The 23,244-nt window shown below is 36.0% G+C and overlaps 1 protein-coding gene across 3 annotated transcripts; it reads right to left on the bottom strand.

Moving 5' to 3' along the window:
- Positions 1-18,694: 18,694 nt before the first annotated feature.
- On the bottom strand, positions 18,695-22,803 carry LOC142532434 (uncharacterized). Of its 3 annotated transcripts, none has more exons than XM_075638746.1 (8): positions 21,827-22,803; positions 21,513-21,738; positions 21,289-21,423; positions 20,571-20,793; positions 20,240-20,426; positions 19,820-20,004; positions 19,340-19,477; positions 18,695-19,185 (listed from the first exon to the last, which is right to left on the bottom strand). In XM_075638746.1, the coding sequence occupies exons 2-8, from the start codon at positions 21,677-21,679 to the stop codon at positions 19,057-19,059; spliced, it is 1,164 nt and encodes a 387-aa protein (XP_075494861.1). In that variant the 5' UTR covers positions 21,680-21,738; positions 21,827-22,803; the 3' UTR covers positions 18,695-19,056. The 3 variants fall into 3 exon arrangements, with proteins under 3 accessions (XP_075494861.1, XP_075494852.1, XP_075494856.1); XM_075638737.1 differs by having other exon boundaries at positions 22,527-22,803; XM_075638741.1 differs by having other exon boundaries at positions 19,111-19,234; positions 22,527-22,803.
- Positions 22,804-23,244: the final 441 nt, after the last annotated feature.

Raw genomic sequence — 23,244 nt, 5'->3', positions numbered from 1 at the left:
GTTCTTTTCTTTTTGGTGGTTCAGCTTTATTGCTTAAAATGGACCCTGCAGAATACATCAAAAGTAATCAGTCGCAGTTCATACCAAAAATGGTATACCGTCTTAAATGTTCTTGTATAGCATTTAATGGCATTTAATGAAGCAATAAATGCTGGTGTCACGTTAATAGATCAACGGTAATATTTAGAGACTTTGAGATACGCAAGATTCTGTTAGTGTATATTTCGAATTTTGTATCCTTCTAGTTCTGGTTTTAGCTAAGAAACAGTACTTGACAAGTGCTACAAGTGCTTCTGTTTTTCTGCTATTTTACATCTACTAGTTTTGTACTAAGTCAGCATCTACTCGTTTTTACTAGCATCTCCACAACAAATTTAAGTCTAACAATTTCCCCTATGTGGTGATGCCAAAACCTAGATGTTCCGTAGACGTTAAGATGAATAGATAAAACAGATTACAAAGCAGATAAAAACAGTTATTATCCAGAAAAAATCACGTAAAGCACAAATTAGTTAAGACAAGAAAATAAAACTAATTTGTTCCAATATCTCTGAAAGTAGCTTCATCTGGATTTTGATCCCTTCCAGAAGAATGAGGTCTGCTGCTACTCGCTCCAGTTCTATCTTCTTCCCCATTTTTGGCATCATCGGCAATGACCCTAGCAATTAAGTCATCCATTCGCCCAGATAAATTGTGAATGCCATTAGTCAACATCTCCAGATAAGGAGTCTGATTAGAAACTCGATCATTAATAGCAGTGAGCGTTTGAGATTGAGAATCAATCTTGGCATCCATCAGGTCCATGGTGGTGAAGATTGATCGAAACATTTCATCATGCTCGGTGATCCTGGTAAATATATCAGATTGAGCAAGCGCGATCTGACTGGAACTTTTGGATATGGCCTGTCGAAAGACGATGGTTTCATCATGCATTTTACTCAGAGATTCCGCAGTGTTCTGTATTTCCTTAGACATGCGTTCTCGGAAGAATTGAGCATCATGAAATTCGGCGGCATTTTCATAAGATATCCGCTTGACAAAGTCTGAAAGATTTATCGATCCCTTCCAGAAACATGCTAATGCAATAAGAGAGTGCTGGTGGATCGATAATGCTAATATCATCTATAATGCCCTTCTTCTGCTGAAGTACTTTGCAAGAATACTACAAGCTGCTGATATTACTGAAGACATGAGCTTGATTAGTCTAGAATTTCAGAAGACGTTTCGATTGTCTTGAGATTTCTGTAACTTTCACTTTGTTTAATGTACTGGAAAATTTCTAATAAAATTTCAGTTGAAGTACTTGATGTTCCTTTATTCCTTTCTGCAAACAACTCAATGTTAGAAGAATAAAATGAATAAATGATTAAGTTCAGAAGGAAGTAAGTCGTCTTATGATAGCTTCTACTGGAAACTGAAGAATGCCTTGTTTTGTTAATGAGACAAAATACTTTCTGCATCTGACACAAAATCACAGAAGATCAGAATAAAGTTCTACCTAAATTAGTGCAATTATTAAATTAAAATACTTGGTAACTGAACCGATGATAGCTTGATATGGGATGTTTCATATATATATATCTACTGTAGTCAAGACTTTCTCGAGCTTTGGTGCCTGATTTTCATCTATAAATATGAACATAGGGTAAACCAGATAGTCATTCTTAAGGAAAAAAATGGCAAGAGATAATAGTCCTGATTTGATATGTTGAGATTGTTCTCGACGGAACTAGTAGTAGGTTCTTGAGTGTCTTCTGCTGGTATTTGCAGATCTAATGTCTGTACTTCTGGTTCCACTATCGGAATATCTGGTTCTGGATTTTGAAGATCCTTGATGTTTGCTTCTAAATCATCTTCACTGTCCAGTTCCAAGTGGATCCTGTCTAACAGCAGAGTAACCAAGAAATAGTCCAGCATCTGATTTTGAGTCAAATGCAGTTAAGTGATTTTTGTCATTATTTAGTACAAAACATTTGCAACCAAACACATGAAAATAAGATACGTTGGGTTTATTCCCTTTCCATATTTCATACGGAGTTTGATTGTGCCTTTTGTTGACCATAGTTCTGTTTTGCGTGTAACAAGCAGTGTTAATTGCTTCAGCCCAGAAGCGCTGAGTGATGTCTGCATCTGCTAGCATTGTTCTAGCTGCTTCTTTTAGAGTTCTATTTCTCCTATCAGCTACTCCGTTTTGTTGAGGTGTTCTGGCAGCTGAATATTCATGATGAATCCCCTGTTCATCCAAATATAACTCAAGATTTTTGTTAGTGAACTCAGTACCCCGATCACTTCTGATTTTAATGATGGAAGAAGATTTTTTCATTTTGAATCCTTTTCAGAAGCTTGATCAGGAGGCTACTGGTTTGATCTTTTCCTGCGAGAAATATTACCCAAGTGAATCTAGAAAAATCATCAATAACAACAAGAGTATATTCCATTCCCCCTAAGCTCATGATAGGGATTGGACCAAATAGATCCATATGCAGTAGTTCCAGACATCTTGAAGTTGACTTGCTATCTTTGTTCTTGAAACTAGATCTTATCTGTTTCCCAAGCTGACAAGCAGAACAAACATGATTTTTAACAAAATTAATATCAGGTAGGCCATCAATTATATTCTGCTTTTTGAGATGATTGATTGACTTGAAATTCAGATGATTCAATTTCTTGTGTCATAGCCAGTGTTTATTACTAAGCGAGACAACTAAGCATGTAGGAGTGTTGACATGATTTGAGTTCCAAGAGACTCTGTAGGTGTTGCCTTCTCTCTTTCCAGTTAATACAGTAGTTTCAGCAGAATCTCTCACTACACATGAGTGCTTCTGAAAAGCTACAGAATAACCATTATCACATAGTTGACTAATGCTAATTAGATTGTAACAAAGGTTGTCAACTAATAACACATCATTAATGGTTATGTTACCATGGATAATCTTACCTTTACCCACGGTTTTACCTTTTGAGTTGTCTCCAAAAGTTATCTTTGGTCCAGTGCAACTCATTATCTCGGAGAGTAGGTTTTTCTGTCCAGTCATGTGTCTGGAACATCCACTGTCCAGATACCATGTAGAGTTACTGATTTCTGTTTTCTTCTGTTGTTCCTGCAAACACAAATTTTAAGTATCTGGTACCCAAATCTATTTGGGTCCAAGCCTTATCAGTCCTTTGGGGACCCACATTTGTACAATTTTTGTACTTCGGGTATCCATGGAAGTGTGTGCAACAAAGGGTCTGTTGTTTTTAACATTGTGCATCCTAGTATGTTGTTCTTCCCTTCTGTTTCTGTTGTCCAGCCTGTATCTCTTCTGAACAGGTTTAGAATTATAGTACTGGTAGTTTTTAACCTTCATAGGAGGTTGTCTTCCTGAGTTGAATCCACTCATGATTCTAGAACTCTGGTCAACTTTTTCCTTAGGTTTAACATAACCCAGACCATAGTGCATTCTTCTGTTCATCTGATTCACATTCCTTTCTACTGAAACAGTAGGTACTTCTGGTTTCTGTACCACGCTGGATTTCACAAAGTGAATATACTTCCCTTTGCACATATCCAGTTTTGGCTTAGTATTTGTTTCAGAGGTGCCTTCATTATTACAAAATCCGAGACCACTCCTGTCTCCAGATAGTTTTTGTAACTCTTGCATCTTTTCCAGTGAAATAGAAGACTTGTTCCAAGCATTTACCAGTAGTGATAACTTCTGGTTTTCAGAAAGCATCTTCTGGTAATCTGCTTTTGCTCTTTCATTTTCCGTTTTTAATTTACTCATCTCAACTTGTAAATCATTATAGATGTCTACTTGCAAGCAAGTTAACTTACTGTTCTGATCCTTTAAGTTCTGATTTTCGATCTTAACTTCTTCGAATGATTGAGAAAGTCTAGAATACTCTTCTACCATGTCATGTAATGCATTAACTAGATCAATTCGTGTGAATTCGTTAGAATCAAAATCAAATACCTCTCCAGATGTCGAGGTTGAATCAGTGTTTGCCATGAGACATTTAACTTCTTCTGCATCACTGTCACTGGAATGACTTTCTGAATCAGATGACTCAGAACTGGAGTCCGCCCATTTGGATTTGCTTTCTTCACCAATCATTGCTTTTCGATCTCTTCTGGACTTTTTGTCATTCCTCTTGTGATCCTTTCTCTTCTGGTCATCCTTCTTTGGTTTAGGACAATCAGCAATGAAGTGACCTATTTTTCCGCAGTTAAAGCATCCCGTATCACCAGATGGTGAATCTTTCTTGAAGTTGCGATTGGGACCCTGATAAGTTCGATGGTTCTTTTTCATGAACCTGGAGAATTTCTTTACAAACAATGACATTGCGTCATTGCTTATCTGTTCAGCACTTCTCTCAGAAGTGTTCTCTAAAGCAGTAGCAGAAGATGAACTTGGAGCAACTGTAGTAGTAGAGTTAACAGTAGCTGCGAGAGCTTTGGTTGCTGGATTTGCTAAGGGCTCTTCTCCACTTCGAACTTCAAGTTCAAACTCATATGCCTTTAAATCCGAGAACAAGTCGTGTAGTTCTAACTTGTTGAGATCCTTGGAAGCTCTCATTGCCATTGTTTTGACATCCCATTCTCTGGGTAGACCTCTCATTACCTTTAATGCAATTTCTCTATTGCCAAAGTCTTTCCCAAGAGCTGAGAGTTCATTGACGAGGCTGCTGAATCGTTCATCAAATTCATTCATAGTTTCTTCAGCCCTCATCTTCATATTCTCAAACTTCTGCATGGCTACAGACAGTTTGTTTTCCTTTGTTTCTTTGTTTCCTTCACAGATCTGAATTAATTTTTCCCAGATTTCCTTGGCAGTATGGCACATCTTGATTTTGCTGAAGTTATTTTTGTCGAGTGTCTTGTATAAAATGTCCTTCGCAACATTGTCAAGATTGGCTTTCTTCTTGTCCTCACTTGTCCATTCATATCTTGGTTTTTCAAGCATCTGAGGTGCACCTTCGGTAATAGCAATAGCTGGATTTGGCTTTAAGATCTTTAATGGACCATCAGTGATGACATACCACATGTCATCATCTTGAGCCGCAAGATGAGCGTGCATTCTGATTTTCCAATCATAGAAATCTTCTTTTGAGAACATTGGAACTTTGCTGAAATGAGCCATGTCTATTAAATATTTTTCAGAACAAGAATAACTCTGCTCTGATACCACTTGTTGAGGATCGGGTTGAGTTTAGAAGGGAGGGTTGAATAAACTCAATGGCCAACTTATTAAATTCTTTCGAATGATGTGCTAAAATCCTGTTAGAGATTTTAACGATTCTTGTTCAAGTATAAAGACCAGCAGATCACAAGATAATGTGCGAAAAACGATCTGTTGGTTAGTGGGTGAAAAATAATAAAGCCGAAAAGCAGTAGATAGCACAAGGTTTGTTTTTGGAAGTTCGAAGATGAATCTTCTACGTCTCCCCTTCTTCTGTTTCCAGAAGGTATGACTAAAAGACTTTGGTGAATACAGCACAACAATTGTACACACCCACTTCAACAGGACTTACCCTTCGCCTATTGAAACTCTTAGCTTTACAACTCAACTTCTTGAATGATCTTAAGTTCTGGAAAAGACTCTTTTCCAGTTACAAATTCTTCTATCAATGAAATAGTGAAGTGAATAGCTTGAGAAGATATAACGAAAAATAGCTAGCACAATATGATCTCAATGATCAAGAGTATGCAATGAAGCGTGTGCTGCTTTTTCAATGTTTGAGCTCTTTAGATAACTGAAAGTTCTAACAATGCTCGAATGATGTTTTTCAATTCAGATTTTTGTTCAATGCTACGTGTTACTTCACGAAATCCTTCATCTCCATTTATAGGCTCTATTCAACGTTCAAAAACTGAACGGTTCTTTTCTTTTTGGTGGTTCAGCTTTAGTGCTTAAAATGGACCATGCAGAATACATCAAAATTAATCAGTCGCAGTTCATACCAAAAATGGTATACCGTCTTAAATGTTCTTGTATAGCATTTAATGGCATTTAATGAAGCAATAAATGTTGGTGTCACGTTAATAGATCAACGGTAATATTTAGAGACTTTGAGATACGCAAGATTCTGTTAGTGTATATTTCGAATTTTGTATCCTTCTAGTTCTAGTTTTAGCTAAGAAACAGTACTTGACAAGTGCTATAAGTGCTTTTGTTTTTCTGCTATTTTACATCTACTGGTTTTGTACTAAGTCAGCATCTACTGGTTTTTACTAGCATCTCCACTTTTACTAGCATCTCCACAACAAATTTAAGTCTAACATTAAGTCACAAAATATTGATAGTATCGAGGAAAGAGTAGCATAATAAGTTATGACTCTTCATACATTACTAAGATGTGATGAGAAAAATCTCAAAGTTTGGGGGAAAAAAATTAATCACGATAACCTACTTTCATAGCGTGATTGACCCATGGAGAAATTTAATATAAGATTTAGCCAAAATGATCACGGAATTAGTAATTATGTTGGAAGGTGGATTAAATTTTTTTCTCTCTAGTGTGTCAAGATTTTAGTAAATGTAATGTTATTTGACATTATCTTGAGTTCCGAGGTTACATATAAGTGTTCGATTTTATAGCGGGATTTAAAATGAAATCATGATATGAATTTGTGACTCGATAGACTTGAATCATTTAAGTACTTTTAGTTCTTTGGGATTAAGAAAGTTTATGATAGTGTCAAGAAGTATATGTTTAGCATATATAGAAATGAAGTACAATAAGTGAGCCTAAGCTTTTCATTAATCAAGAACAGACAAATTTCGAGGACGAAGTTTTTTTAAAGGGGGATGAATTGTAGTGCCCAAAAATCAGTACACATAAACAGCTTGCATAATTTAATAGGTTAATTAATTTAAAAGAATTAAATGATGAATTAAATATGTTTAATTTATTTTAAATATTTATATTTTTATTTTTATGAGATTCAAATGCATTTCTTGAGTTTGAGTTTTCAGACGAATATTCGATGCTTGGCCGGGGATAGGAGACCGAAGACCATTAAGGCGATAAAATTAAATGTTATATTTTTATTTTAAGTCAAGAAATAAATTATTCTAAATGATTATGAATTTAGCATTTTAAAGTTCAATTCAAATTATTAGACGATTTATAAGATTTTAAGCGCTTTATATGTAAATTTGGAATTTGAGGATTTAATCCTTAAATTGGGTGTAAAATATTTTTATAATAAATTTTATGTCTTAATTAAATTATTTAACTATTATTTAAGTTAAATTAAGATTTTAAGTACTCCATTTAGCTATTTCGAAATTTGAAGATTTTAATCTAAAAATTTGGTAATTGAATATTTTATTAAATTTTTGAGTGAGTCTAAATAATTAAATTAGTACGAGTTCAGCCTATTAATTTATTTTATTAGACTTTTCCTAACCCTAGTTACTTATACTAATCACACACACCTACACCTAAACACACACACACACCAACACACACACATACATGTTACTTTTAGAGGAAAAAGCCAGGGTTGTGCCTCCCTTGGGCAGCAGCCTCTTGAGCACTTATCCTAGCAATATTCTGGAGATTTTGGTGTGTTTTTGTCAAGAAAAATGTCAAGAAATCGTCCTCCGTTCATCCCTCACGTACCCTCGCCCCGGTATTCGTTTATTTGAGCGTTTAGATGCAAAGACATGTATAAACTTTTCTTTTACGCATCAATCTGGTCATATTATGTATTTTGATGTATATTGTGCATGAAAATTCGTTCATTATGTACAAGGTTTGATGGGTTATGATTTAAACGATTTCTGAAAAATTTGAGTAACAAAACCCGCCATTTGCTGTCATTTAGAATCATGGGTTTATAGGTCCGTTTCCTGGAAATGTCTTCAACATATGATTTGTAGTACTCTGTAATACCTTCGATTTGATATCAAATTCGTAATTTCATATAAGAAACGAGAGAGATATAATTTTTATCGTAAAACCGCACAAACTATGAAATTTATGTGTCACAAAACCTGTCACCCTCTGTTATTTCGAATTCTACGACTTAGAGTTTGGTTTTCTGGAAATGTTTTCAACATATGATTTGTATTACTCTGTTTATATTTGATTCGATAGAAAATTTGTAATTTTCTGATAAGAAATGAGATAGATATGATTTTTTTCGTAAATCAGCACAAACTGTGAAATTTCTGTGTCACAAAACACGTCACCCTATGTTATTTTGAATTCTGCGACTTATAGGTTGATTTTCTGGAAATATTCTCAACATATGATTTGTAATACTCTTTGTTACTTTGATTCGATATCAAATTCGTAATTTTCTGATAGAAATGAGACAGATATGATTTCTATCGTAAAACCAGACAAGCTGTAAAATTTCTATGTCACAAAACCTGTTACCCTCTGTTATTTCAAATTCTGTGACTTATAGGTTAGTTTTCTGGAAATGTTTTCAACATATGATTTGTAGTACTATACATTATCTTCGATTCGATAGCTAATTCATAATTTTCTGATAGGAAATGAGAGAGATATTATTTTTATTGTAAAACAGCTCAAGCTGTGAAAATTTGTGCATGTTCTTCACGTTTTATCAAGTTTTGGTTGCAGACTTCGTTGGGATATCCTGGATCTTTGCTGCTGTGGTTGGGGCAGCATGTCCAGAGCGTTCCAACGAAGCCCTCGACGTTTTTAAGTATGATCGACGTGCAAAAATATTTTATTTTGGAGGTATGTGTTTTGTCTCCTGGCCACCCCGTAAAGCATGATTGGGGATTTATGATTATGGGATTGGAAAGCGGTAAAGCATGACCAGGGACCTCTCCACCGGGTAAAGTATGATCGGGAAATTATGTATATGGGAGTCGACATCCGGTCGAAAGGTTGTGGTGATCCCTACCAGCCCAGTACTGTGGTTTAGTCTGATCAGGCGATTTATGTTACGGACTACTTACTTTGAACATATTTCTACGCAAAATTAAGTATGATTATGTATATTATGATGGAAGCACTTTTATGAAAATGTTTATGCAGTTATGGCACGTCTATGTTTTTGTATGTTCAGCTGTTATTTCGTACTCGTTACTTTCAAATGCATGCGATTTTATCGAGTACTATTTGATATTCATGGTTTATGCTTGTTGAGTCTTTAGGCTCAATAGACTTGATCATGCAGATGTTGATGCTTTTGAGGAGACAAGAGGTGCTGACCAGTGAGCTCGCTCAGACTGTCTGCAGTGCAAACCCGAGGACCTCTATTGTTATGAAATGATTTTATGCACGTTAAAATTTTTACTCTGATTTTATTTATTCAAAATTTTGTTGGCAAACAAGTATTTTCAAATGCTCATTTTGGATAACACTTTTACAGTAGTGATGATTGATATTTTTTTATGCCATGGAAATATTTTGTAATTGGATTATTTTCAAGAATTTAATCGATCATTTTATTTAAATTCAGAAAGTGAGGGTTTACTATTTAAATAAGAAAAAAAAATTTCCTCAAATTTTAAAGTAGTATTAGTTATTTTATTACGGGATGTGACACCACCAAATACCAACTCAGTTCATACTACTATTGTTCTTACCAGCGAACGAGTCAATGAGATCGTTCAGAAGAAGAAGGAAATGTTTGATCAATGTGTTCAATTTCGAACTGTCACAACATTTGATTCACTTATCCAAACCGGAAAAATCAAAGCTGCTGCCAAACTTGAGCAGTCCATATTAAAGTGGACAGAAACATCTGAGATCCAAACCGCTCTGCTTCGTCGAGATTTCTTAGAAATCTAGGTGAAAGAAAGTTCTCTACAAGCACTGATTCAATTAAGACGAAACAATTTTGATCGTACCTGTCCAACCGCCAAAGATGATTCGAAAGTCATCTCTCAGCTTGAAATGGACGCCCTCTCACTTTTGATGATTGATGCTCAGAAGCGACAGCAACTTAAACTTCCTGTGGTTGAAGAAAAGGATAAGCTTGACTCAGAGCTAAATTTTGATAAAGAGCTGGGTTCTGAGACCTTTAAAGTTCAAACCACTACTCAGAATCAACCATCTTCATCATCGGCTTTGTTTACCAATTCTCCAACATCAGAAGTACCGACTGAAACCATTTTGACTAGTGCTAAGGTTAACATCCAACCACCAGATGATACATTTATGCAAAGGGATGTTCCCATCAATGAGAAACTCTGCCATCAAGATGAACCGGACTTCATGCCAGTCGATTCATGATGAAGATGCATATGCTCCACCAACCGGACCCATTATTCCTCTATCTCCGCACAAATCGGTCTTTCCGAAGTCCAACCGATTTCTATCGAAGTTACTATGACATTTTTGTCTGATCAGGACACTACTCGCAAAGAAGAATCTTCTTCTCCCTAGTCTACTTCTACTGATGATCGTGTTCAAGGCCATTTTCAAGAAAAGTTGTGTCATCCCCTCAAGCTCCACAGAAAGACGAGGTAACTATTGCTTCTATGCCCCCAAAACTCTCCTACATCTGAAGCTCCTTCAAACACTCCAGAAGTACAAGAATCCACGGACAAAGAAATCCATGTCTCAACGGATGAAATTGACAGAGTTTTTGCAAATATAGCCGCTGAACTCGATGATTCTCAGCCCTCAAAGTTGGCTGGAAAAGCTTTTTCTTCTCAACTGGTCTCATTCAAGGCCAGATTAATCTCTTCATCTGATCTAGTTGAAGCGGAAGAAGAAGAATTATTAGAAGAAAACTTCCAAAAGGAGATTTTAGACAGACTTACAACCATGGATCAATCGATTCTTGCTCTTAACCGCAAGAATTTTGATCTGAAAGAAGCTTTTCAATCAATGAAGTCTGATCTCTCAAAGGAATTTTCTGTCATGCATACAAGTGTTACCCTCCGGCAAGACAAGCACAATTCTTCACATCTCAACATGTGCACTGAGCTTTCAGGACAAATATCTCATCTTAAAGCACACGTTGATCAACGCATGGATGCCCAAGGAGCACAAATTACTGAAATCATGCACTTCCTTGTCCATGGTGATGTCAAAAAGTGGGAAAGAGTGCGACAAAAGGAATTTTTGAAAGCAGAAGAATAAGTTAATGAGAGGGTTGCAGAACGTGCCAAAACAGAACAATCTAAACAAATCCAAGAACAAAAGAAAGGTTAAACGCATTGTATTTGTTTAAGATGTTTTTGCTGTTTTTTTTTTACTGGAGTTTGTAATTTCATCTACTCAATGAAATACAACTTTTTATCTATACCTGACAAAGTTACTTAGCTGGTGCAATTATATGTAAACTTGTGTATAGTTCTGTAGCTGGGTTTTGTCATCACAAAAAATGAGGAAATTATTAAGAAATTATTATTATTACCCAAAATTTTAGGTGATCGACAAAATCAAAATAGCACTTGACTATTTCAGGAAACAATCTACAAAGTTTTATGTATAACAGGTAACGGTTCAACCACTTATAGTGTTCAGATCACCTATCATCTCAATCGTTCTCAACCGGATGTTCGAAGAACCTTATGTCAAAGTCATTAAAGAACCATTTATTGCTCACTTAATGAAATACATTATCTGACCAGTTCAGAACACTCAAATAGGTTTGCACCTTTCCAAGTCAACAATGTTATGCACAAATCTCAAGATTGATATGCATTTAAGTCACTATCCCAAAAGAGAAAGATTACTAATGTCCTACAAGTTCTGATGGTAAAAATAGTTGCTATAAAAGGACACCCAGTAGTAACTCTTCAAGGAACGAGATTCAAAGTCGTGCCAGCAAAGAGAACATCAAATGTCTTGCTGAAGAACATTTAATGAAGTTGAAGCTGATAATGACACACCATTCAAAGGCTATATGTTAACGTTGCTCATTTTTTAACTGTTGGAATGATAGCTTATATAAGTGAAGATGGAAGTATGCAAGAGCACACGCACGATAACAACGAGAGACATAACCATCAAGATTTCAAAAGCGTGAATCTTTCAAGTCTTCATACTTTAAGAATCTGAGCGCAATCAAAGATCACATATCTCTATCGCTCACTCAAGCACGCATTCAATAGAAAGATATCCGATCTCTCAAGGATTATATTCGTGCTACCAAAACAAAATTGTTTATTTGCATCAATAACCTTTTGGTTATCTAGTTTATAGAAGTGTCTGGTGAACCGAGGGTTCTTAATTTCCAGAAGTGTAAAGTGATCACTAAGAGTTCCAAAACATGCAGTGTGATAAGTCCTAATTGGAGGGGGCTGTTGCAAAGAGTTTTGTAAAAGCAAAGTCTTTTAGTGGAATTCTTCCTACAGAGGAAGAAGAGGTGACGTAAGAGTTTTATCTCCCAACATCTATAAAAATCTTGTGTTCTTACTTTTCACAAGCCTTTACACTTCGTACTATATCATGTTGTTTTGTGTGTTAACCGATTGAAAATATCATTAGAAATATTGAACCGTCTTTCGCACCTTTTACGCGTTTCATACTTCTAACTGTTTGAGAGAAAAACTTTCAACCACCTAAAAACGGGTTAAACATTTAAAAAGCAAATATTTTCAAAGAGTTTATTCACCCCCTCTAAACTCTTTCCCAATCTCAACAAGTGGTATCAGAGCTAGCTTGTTCTAAGAATGACATTTGAAAGCTAATATTTTAAAATATGTTTCAAATTGGTATTTAAAATGGTTTTCAAAACCCTCTTAAAAATTTATGTGAGTGGGAAGAGAGAGGGTTTTTGGCTCTGCAACTAACATAATAGCCACTTTCACTTGACTCGATAACTTTTCTATTTTAGCAGCTTGCAGGGTTCTGAGTTAAGTTGACAACAGAAGAAATAAACTGATATGTGGACAAGATTTCAGCTGCAAGCCTACCAGATCAACTGATCAACAGACGAAACCCAACTACCAACTGAAACTGACGATTTAAGTGGAGCTTAATTATCCGAAGTAATGCCGCTTAGCTGCCATATCAGATCCAAATAGATGATCAATGCAGTCAGTATCAGTTGAGTCCAGTTTGAGTCAGCTCGACCTATTAGCCCGCACAGAGATCAAGTTCAAGGCCAATTATCTGCTCTTCTGGAAAAAAAAGACTCAAGATCGATGCAGCATTCAAGGCAACCAGTTCTTGGTATATCCAGTTCTAGCATGTATAAGCTGACTGATATTTGATGTTGTTTAAAATTTACTATTATAGTATGAGGGGTCGGTTCGGGCACCTTTGAAGGTTCTTCAAACACAATATTCAAAATGAGCTGCAATAGCTCGTGTTCTAAGAATGTAAACACCAATAAATTAGATCGAGTTTTGTTATAAACCAAGCGAAAAATACTTGAAATAATCATTCGTTAAGAAAATTAATTGGTTTTATATCTTGTGCAACTGAATAACTAAAAATTATATGGGATCAGCTTATATCAGTTCATTATGGATAGAACTGAATAATCAGTTAAGAACAAAACAAGGAGTTAAACAGAAATAACACAAAATATGTTTATGGATGTTCGGAGACTTTAACTACTCCTACGTCATCCCTTCTAACTTCCTCGGGTAGGATCCACTAGAAGACTTTGATTTTTACAATACCTAGTGTAGTCCAAGTCATGAGTGTACCTTAAGTACCTTAGCAATCTTATAATTGCTTTCCAGTGTTCAACTCCTGGGTTACTCGTGAATCTACTCAATTTGCTTACTGCATAAGCTAAGTCTGGTCTTGTACAACTCATTAAGTACATCAAACTTCCAATGACTCGAGAGTATTTTAATTCAAATATACCCTCACCTCGATTCTTTGATAGATGCTGACTAGTATCTATCGAGGTTCTAGCCAATGCAGAGTCATCTTTATTGAATTTCTCAAGTATTTTGTCCACATAATGTGACTGACTTAGAACTAGGACTTCGGATGTTATATGAATTTTAATTCAAAGAATCACATCGGCTAATCTCAAATCTTTCATGTCAAATCTTGAGTTTAATAACTTCTTGGTGGATTTAATCATCTAATCGTAAATACATAAAATGACATATCCATTTTCAGTATTCTTTATGTATACACATTTGTCATATTCACCGAATTTAAATCCACTCTCTATCATGTCGTTATCAAATTTTTCGTGTCATTGCTTTGGTGCTTGTTTTAAGCCATACAGAGACTTCACCAGTTTACAAATTTTTTTTCTTGTCTAGTCGCAGAAAATCCATCAGGCTGTTCCATGTAAATTTCTCTTCTAAATCTGTATTTAGAAAAACTGTCTTTACGTCCATTTGGTGTACTTCAAGATTTCGCAAGGTGGCAATCGCAACTATCACACGAATAGAGGTTATTCTTGATACAGGAGAATATGTGTCAAAGTAATCAAGTCCTTCACGTTGATGGTAACCATTGATTACCAATATGGCTTTATATGTATCTATAGTTCCATCTGATTCATTTTTCTTTTTAAAAACCCATTTACTGCCTAGTGGTTTGCTTCCCGGAGGAAGATTTACTAATTTTCACGTATGGTTTTGTAAAATGGATTCCATTTCGGAATTGATAGCCACTTTCCATAGAGGTCCTTCAGATGAACTCGATGATTCCTTGAAGCTTTGAGGTTCACTTTCCATCATGAAAGTGATGGAATCCAGACCAAAGGATTTCTCAGTCCTAGCTCTTTTGCTACGTCTAGGTTCAATATCTTGGTTAAGCTCTTGTTCTTTTCAATCGTCTCATATAATCTTTTGAATGAAATTGGTTCTTCTTTAAATTTGCAAGGAAACATGTGTTCAAAGAACGAAGCATTTCTTGATTCCATTTTCGTATTCTTGTGAATATCAAGTATTTGAGATTCGTGTACAAGAAAAGATACGTGCTACTGTTTTGAGCATATACAATGAAAATGCATGCAATCAACATTTTTTGTTTTTATCTTTACTTTCTTTGGAGTGGGTACAACTACCTTGCAAGACACCCCACACTCGCAAGTATTTGTAGAAAGGACTTCTACCTTTCCATAACTCGTATGGACTTTTATCTTGCTTCTTTCGGGACACCTTATTTAAAAGGTAATTTTCTGTTAGAATAGCTTCCCCCCACATGTTCTGAGGTAAACCAGAACTTAATTACTATGCATTCATCATTTCTTTTAAAATGCGTTTCTCTCTCCGCAATGTCATTTTGCTGGGGAGAATAAGGTACAGTTTTTTCGTGTTTGATACCGTATTGAGCACAAAACTCATTAAATGATGATTCATATTCACCTACACGATCACTTATTAGCACCTTGATTTTCTTGCTAAGTTGGTTTTCAACTTCACTTTTGTAGTGGACAAAATTTTCAATTGCTCCATCCTTACTTTTAAGAAGATACACATAACAAAACTTTGTTCTATCGTCAAAAAAAATAATGAAGTATTTATTTTCACCACGTGTTTGCACACATTTTAAATCACATATATCACCGTGAATTAGATCAAGTGGTTCACTTTTTTTTTTGTTGGAAGGAGAAAATTTCTCCTTTTCGAACTTTGACCATGCTCGACAACATTTGCCTTCGCAGCAACTGGAGAAAACAATCGTCTTTCAGAACTCTAATTGTCTTCCTCAATACAAAGTTGAACAATGACTTCTTCAACATTCATCTCCTTTTGTTTATATTTCAAATAGATTTCGAAATCCTTCCAGGCAGGTGGTAGCTTCTCAACAATAGCAACCACTTGGAAAAATTCGTTCAAAGTCATCCTTTCGGCGTGAATCTCGTGAAGGATCACTTGGATTTCTTGAACCTAACTGATCACCATTTTGGAGTCAACCATCTTGTAGTCCAAGAATCGACTATCAATAAATTTCTTGGCCTCGACATCCTCGGTTTTGTATCTCCAATCTAGAGACTCCCACAATTCATGAGTCGTCTTCTTTACACTATACACAATTTATAGCGAATCAGCCAAACCATTCATTTTCTACACAAGAAATATGAGTGGTGACATGCATCAATAGCACTAGATCTCTACACATCTCCAACAACCACAGCTGGTTTGGGAGCATCCTCGGTGAGAAACCTTGCTAGATTCAATACGGTACGATATATTAACATCTTATGTTGCTTCCTTTTGACATTTGAGCCATCGAATTTCTTCGGTGTATCAGCATGGCTAGCACATCGACAACAACGACTTTCATAATCAGGGACTAACCTTTGGCACATTCAAGTCATTCGAATCAGTAGCCATGTTGTCAACAAATCACATAATGAGTATAACAAAATATGTTTTAAGATTGTCAGCCAAAATAATAATAAAAAAATATAGAAGTAGGGAACGAAAGCAATCTAGTAGATATACAGATAGAGCGGTTCTCATCTTTATCTAATTATACTCAATACAGCAATCTATAAATGAAAATTTTTCCAACTACTGTCGATAAGTAAGTATATACATGTTCTGCAGAGGGAATTCATTCTTTGGGCAGGCCTTGTTGAGCTCTCGGTAGTCGATAATCAAAAACAGTATACGAAAATGAGCATACTATTGAAAGTATGAATATCGTGTATAAAATAACAACAATAAAACAGTAAATCAAACCGAGTCCTGTATGAAGTACAGTTTCTTTAAAATAGATTTGTCCCCTCCGACGGTACTTCGAGGATCTTGACGGACAACTGTTTCCCAGGATACAACCGCAAAACCTTGCAGCAACTTAGCACGAAGTAACTACATCGGCGAACCGAAAACATACATTCACTTTATAACCGAAATTTAACAGAGACCAAATGGAAAGCTAACAATATTAAATGCAAGAGAATGCATGAAAGAGATCTTGAGTGTTTGTAAAAATCATTTTTATGCATATGGAATGAGGAAATGAACACTATTTATAAATCCCAAAATGCACACCAAGAGTCATGCAAGATTAATTAACTCAATTATTCTTCCCATTAACTCAAGAATATGAAGCGCCAAAAGTCTTCAATTAACTCAAGAATGTGGAAAGTCAAAAGACACTTCCACTATAACGAGTCACAACTAAATCAAGATTGTGGAGAGCCAAAAGACACTTCCACATTCATGAGACATAATTTTTATTCAGTCTTTAAATTTACTTGAAATTTCCAACATAATATTTCTATCTTAAACGACATTTTTTTCCGAGTAATAGGTATGTGAAGAGCCGGAGTGATCAGCAATTGAGAAATCCGGGAAGTGAGAATGATACAGATACCTATAAACCTGAGGACGGTGCAAACAATATGTCTATCGTTCCTTGTGGTCTTATAGCTTGGAGTCTTTTTAATGATACTTATGGCTTTGCTCGCGCGAGTCATCCTTTGAGCATAAACAAGAGGGACATCTCGTGGAAGAGTGATAGGGATCACAAATTTGGAAAAAATTGTTTTCCCGAAACACTTTCAGAATGGCACCATTAAAGGTGGTGCAACACTTGATAGATCAATACCAGTGAGACACTAATCCTATTGATGAATTCTTCATTTGACTCGTTTTAGCTGTCAAGTACGACAATTTCCATATTCATAGTAGAAAGTCTTGTTCTTCCCGTTTATGATGTGAATTTTTTATTTTTTGGTAACAAAATATGACTTCTCAAGAGGCAAAAAATCTGTCCGTTCTGCAGCTCTTCCAACATTTAGAAAACTTTATGGGAAAATAGAAGTGAATCTCAAAAAAAGGCGCAGCCATTAACGGTGACCATACAAAACAACTATAATACTTACAGCTTCAATGGCAAAAAAAAACTGGTTCTCTCTACCACCAGCAGGGCTCGGAGGGAAGAACGATTTTATGGGTATTGCATATCTAACAGTGGGTGGATTATGTTGAGTCTTGGCCATGATTTTGACTCTAATTTATCTGATCAAGCCGAGGTACATTATTTCCCGACCTAATTCCTGCTATAGTAAACATATATGTTGTGTATGTGATTTTTTACGAATGAATAATAACTCTTTTTCTAATTACTTTGATTGACACCTGAGATTTAATCATGGATGATAATCACGATACACATCGGCCCAAAGTATATTTGTATTGATTCGAAACTCGACTTGACTTGAATCATATAACATGTTTCCTGTCTCAGGCAACTTGGAGATCCATCTTATTCGTCCTGGAATAGGAATCCAGGAGTTCGCTAAAATAGCTTTAGAGCTCCGTTTTAGTTCACTTCACTCAACCCCGTCTTTGGCTTATCTTGTATAAACTGGAACTTCTGGTATCTTATATGACTCGCTGTTTGTCCTATTCTGAAAAACTTAAAGATCGTATTGGTACCAACCAGATCTTGCATCAAAACGTGAAATGTAAATTTCTTATTCTCCACCTATTTTCTTGGCTCAAAAGGCCCATTCTGCCCGAGGATCAGTTTAGACTTCGTGATGAGAAAACACGCCATGCACATCCCATCAGCAACTGGTAACATGTCGTTTGATCCCATGATTATACTGAAGTTGTGTTTTATTTTCTTTGGGTTGAATGCATGTACCAATAGCAATCTTACGTAAATAACTCAATTTTCATTTTACTTGTCATTATTTTATTCGTGTTTTTAAAGCCTAATTATCACTCAAAACGGAATTCTAGTGTTGTTTGATATTTCACGATACATCAAATTTTCGAAAATAAATCTGCACGAGTCACAAATATTGATATTCCACGTACGTGGAGATCATTTCGCGTGAACTAACCGCTACAACTAATATTCTTGTTTATCGATATGCAAGAAGAAAAGCAAATTAAACAAATGCTATTACCAGCAATCTTGTGTTACTGTATACAGAATTAAACGAAAAGGTCACCCTAAATTTTGTGTGCTTGGAGCGAAACAGAGATTGATTAGACGACCAATGTGATAATTGGAACTGAACTAAAAGTGACAAACAATCACATGCAGGATAAGAACCATCGTGAACTTACAGTTGCAGGATATAAATGCAAATTTTGTTCCTTATCAAGACGCGATGACCCCGCAACTCCTGGAAGGAGCAAAATGGCAAATTGAAATCCTTGTCCTGGATCAAGGAAAATCACGAAAATAAGATTGAAGATGCCGCATGGATCCCTTGTCCTTGTGCTGCTCCGAGCAATTTCACAGCACTCTAAGCAATACAGTGGTGAGATATGCACCCTCTGGATAAGAAGGATCGATGGGGTGATCACAGGCTGCACCAGCTTGACGTATGATTGTGATCTTTCGCCCAGCCATAGATGCAGCACCCTGATCAGCAAAAAACAAACAGAGAAGCACGTCACCTTGTGAGTTGCTCCTGTAACAGATATTTACTCAGCCATATAAGTGAGTGAACTTCGAAATGTTAGCTTAAAGATGTTCAGTGAGACATGTCTTCTAAATGTGTTGACATAAAACTTGCCTGTAGAATTTGTAAAAACATCCCACTTTGGGTCACTGCTCCAGAACACGAGCAGGTCATTAACAATCCACCCCTTCTTGTTATTTGCATAGCCAGGCAATTAAGATTTCTATACATCCCAGTTGCGCTTTGCAATACCTACAAATACAAATCAAATATTCACTAGAGAAGTTAAATTCTTTAAAAAAAAATCACTTGGGAGACGATAAAGAAATATTTGCTAATTCTAGTTGCCAAATTAATAGCACGATAAACAAATGCTCCAAAGGGTGTGTTTTTCAAGGCATGACTAACCAGGACATAAGTTCTAGAAAACCTACTGCATTAATGCTATAAACTAATCGGATGGTCCACAAATGCTCTCAAGGAGAAGACCTCATCATAGATTCAAAAGAGTGCGTGTCTGTCAGTTACACTGTCAGTTGTCACGACAACATATGAATGACTGCTAAATCCATCAAATGAAGTTTGTTAAAGTACCTTTCTTCGAGGAGCCAATTTAGGTGGATCCAATATGACTATATCCCACGAATCACCTCTGGAGATTGCTCCTTTCATAAAATCTGTAGCATCTCGCCTCAAAAACGATATTTTACTTGGATCAAGGTTATTGAGAACAATGTTCTCCTTGGCAATTTCCAGTGCAGTGGAAGATGAATCCACACCTTCAAGCCAAAGTAATGATCAATTCTTAGTTATGGAGTAAAACTACAGATAAAGTAATGACAGGGTCATTGACCATGTTTGTTCAAACACTCTTAATGGAGATTTTTTGGCTTGGAAATCCTGAAAATTATTTTGACTAAATTTATGTAAAAGTGTTGCTGACACATGGATACATTGTTTGTTTCTTCTTTCCTTTTTTTTTTCTTTTTTTTTACGTAAACAATACAAATTTACCAGTTACTCTACGAGCACCACCAAACGCTGCATTTAGAGCAAAACCTCCGGTATAGCAGAAGATGTCTAGTACTTTCTGGCCTTCTGAAATTGACATTATGTATAGCCGGTTCTCACGCTGGTCAGCATAGAAGCCAGTTTTCTGCCCTTCCAACGAGACAAGATAAGAAACACCATTCTCGACAACCTGGCTGAGGCACAAAAACATATATTAGAATACTATCTGATGATATTATATGGAACAAAAATTTCATGACAAAGACAAAGAGTGATTCAGGCCTAATTTAATCTGATCAGGTGTAAGCATTCTCGCATCATAATCATATTTTACCTTTACTGTTCTGGGAGGATTTGATGACTCTATAACTCCTGGATCAGGAAAATCATATCCCTCCTCCTTCAAGATCTCGATTGACGGTCTCCAGGTCATATGGTTGATATTTTTTATTTGGCCGATGTGATGCTTTATTTGTTGCTTGTACTTTTCAACCCATGCAGCAGAGGAAGCAATCACCGCTTCATCTCCAAAAATATCAACAATAAGACCTGACAACCTGCACAAGGATACAGTGAGTACACAACTGATCATACAAATAAGGTTGTACCAGCTCGATGAAGGAGGAGATATATGATTTTCCTGATTAGATACTCTCTCACAGGAATAAACCAATGCATTTAATAAAGTAAATAAATTATAGGGTCCCCTTAAAATATCATATCTACTTTTAGAAAAACGAGTACGGCAGACAAGTATTTGAATTCATAATAAAGGAAATACATATCGCGGACCGTGATATTTCAGAAGGCAGTACCATCATACCATACAACATGGACTAGTTAAAGTCTTTCGGTGACTACGAGACTGATGGAAATTGCATACTTTTCTTTTCCAATAGCAAATATGCAATAATAGCTTTATTAACAGTAGGCACTTGGCATGGTGTCACAGCACGTATCACAGCACATTAAAATGTCAAAAGTGGTCAGATTTCTAGTGCTTTAATCCCAAACCTATTAAAAACTTGACATATTTTGTAGGAGATTACTACCGATCTCCTTCACTGTTGACTAGACGATATGCATTTGTCTCGGCAGCAGGGAGCCCAAGCAGCTCCCTCAAGTTAATAGCAGCGCTGATTCTTGTCTCAAGCAATCTATCCACATTCAACACACAAGATGGATCACTGCACCAAATCGAATAATTGACTAATGAAGCTATCAAGAAAATACATTTGAAAAACTAAACAGAACACATAAACTACAGAACAGATACTATGCTGTTTCATCCTCCATCTGCATGAGCCGAACGCAAAACATGGAAACCGAGTTGTATAAGCCCCAGCCAATTGGCTTTTCTGTCCCATCAGCCACCAGCACAGCGTCGCCAGTTTTGGGAGGTGGTCTGCCAATTATCCTATCAACGGCACCACTGTACACCATAGGGTTTCCATCTTTGAATAGTTGAGTCTTTCCCTTTTTCAGCACAACCTTTGCAATACCTACAGATCAATTCCAACAATGAACTTATCATCTGGAAACCCGAACATGATTGGTAACTCGCTAACCATTATATTATAAACCTCATGCCTGCACATAATGGATAATGATAACGAATCGGAAACCCAAAGTCATAATTGCATACGCAATTAGAGAATAGCACAAAAGTCACCGTTATCCAGGTCTGCAAAGATGCTCCTTTTACAGCAGAGCCGATTTTGAAAGCTGGGATATTTCACAAACAAGAAGTTTGCACAGATGGGAGAAAAATGTTCACATCGTGTTTATTGGGAACTTACAAGAATGAAAAATATAAAGAAACAAGAGTTATGACTATTCCCTAGCACCCAATCACGTAAGAATAGCAAAATATCCCCCATTCTAATAGGATGGGTATTATGTGATACAAAAGAAAATAACTTTGATCCCGCTATCAGCTTCAGTCCTTTAACACAAGGTAACGAAGCATTCAAAACGTCGTAAAGCATGGAATAAAACTTAACCAAAATGATATATTCAAATTTTAAACACCAAATTGTGATGTGGTGAATTCTTTCAGTGATAAAAATAGATAAAATCCAACTTATCGTGTACAACATCAGTGTAAAATCCAGCCTCTTCTAAGTAGGTATTGCGACCAGAAGTCCCAAAATTTTGAAGAAAGAAATTAGCTGAAACTCATTCGTGAGATTTAAAGACCCGAGTCATTATCTTTGTTGCCTACTGTTTAAGCAAGTGACTTGAAAATAAATCCAGTAATCTCTCTTTCAAACGAAAAGAACCCATATACTTTTAGGGTGGTTGGAAGCGATTTCTTGAAGAGTAACGCCGGTGCCCGTGCCAATTGCCGGAACTGCCGCAAAAGATAGAGCCCTTGACATCAAGAACCGACAACCAAGCGCCATTTTCTTCTTTCTCGATCAACTGTCGAAGAAACTAACGCATAATTTGCACGTAACTCTGTTCATTCACTGCTTCCCATGGTGTGATAGTATGTTGTTTATCTTCAGTATTTTCTTCCTGTGTTTTTTTTTTCTCCAATTTTTTCCTCTACAGCTGATAGTTCTACGATCTTATACAGTGGACTGACATCGTTCCTTCTCGTTTATGGGGCAATGGCCCAAAGCGAATTTAGCACTTCATTTTCGGCCCTTCCTGTAATTTATTTTAATTCTAGATTTATTTCCTATTTCAAAATAATTATTTTAAATGCAATCACAATTTATTTACGACAAAAACTTGTGTGAGACGGTCTCACGGATCGTATTTTGTGTTATGGGTCTCTTATTTGGGTCATCCATGAAAAAATATTATTTTTTATGCTAAAAATATTACTTTTTATTGTAAATATCGGTAGGATTGATCCGTCTCACAAATAAAGATTCGTGAGACAGTCTCACAAGAGACCTACTCTTTATTTATTACTTCTCAAAGGTTCGGTTTTAACCCATTTTCAATATAACATAAAATACCGAGGTTGTTACTTTGAATTTTTATAATCATTTATG

Source organism: Primulina tabacum, chromosome 2, assembly GCF_025594145.1.
Source record: "Primulina tabacum isolate GXHZ01 chromosome 2, ASM2559414v2, whole genome shotgun sequence".
NCBI lineage: Eukaryota > Viridiplantae > Streptophyta > Magnoliopsida > Lamiales > Gesneriaceae > Primulina > Primulina tabacum.
Note: the sequence above shows the minus strand (reverse complement) of the source record. Positions and strands in the feature narration are given on the sequence as shown.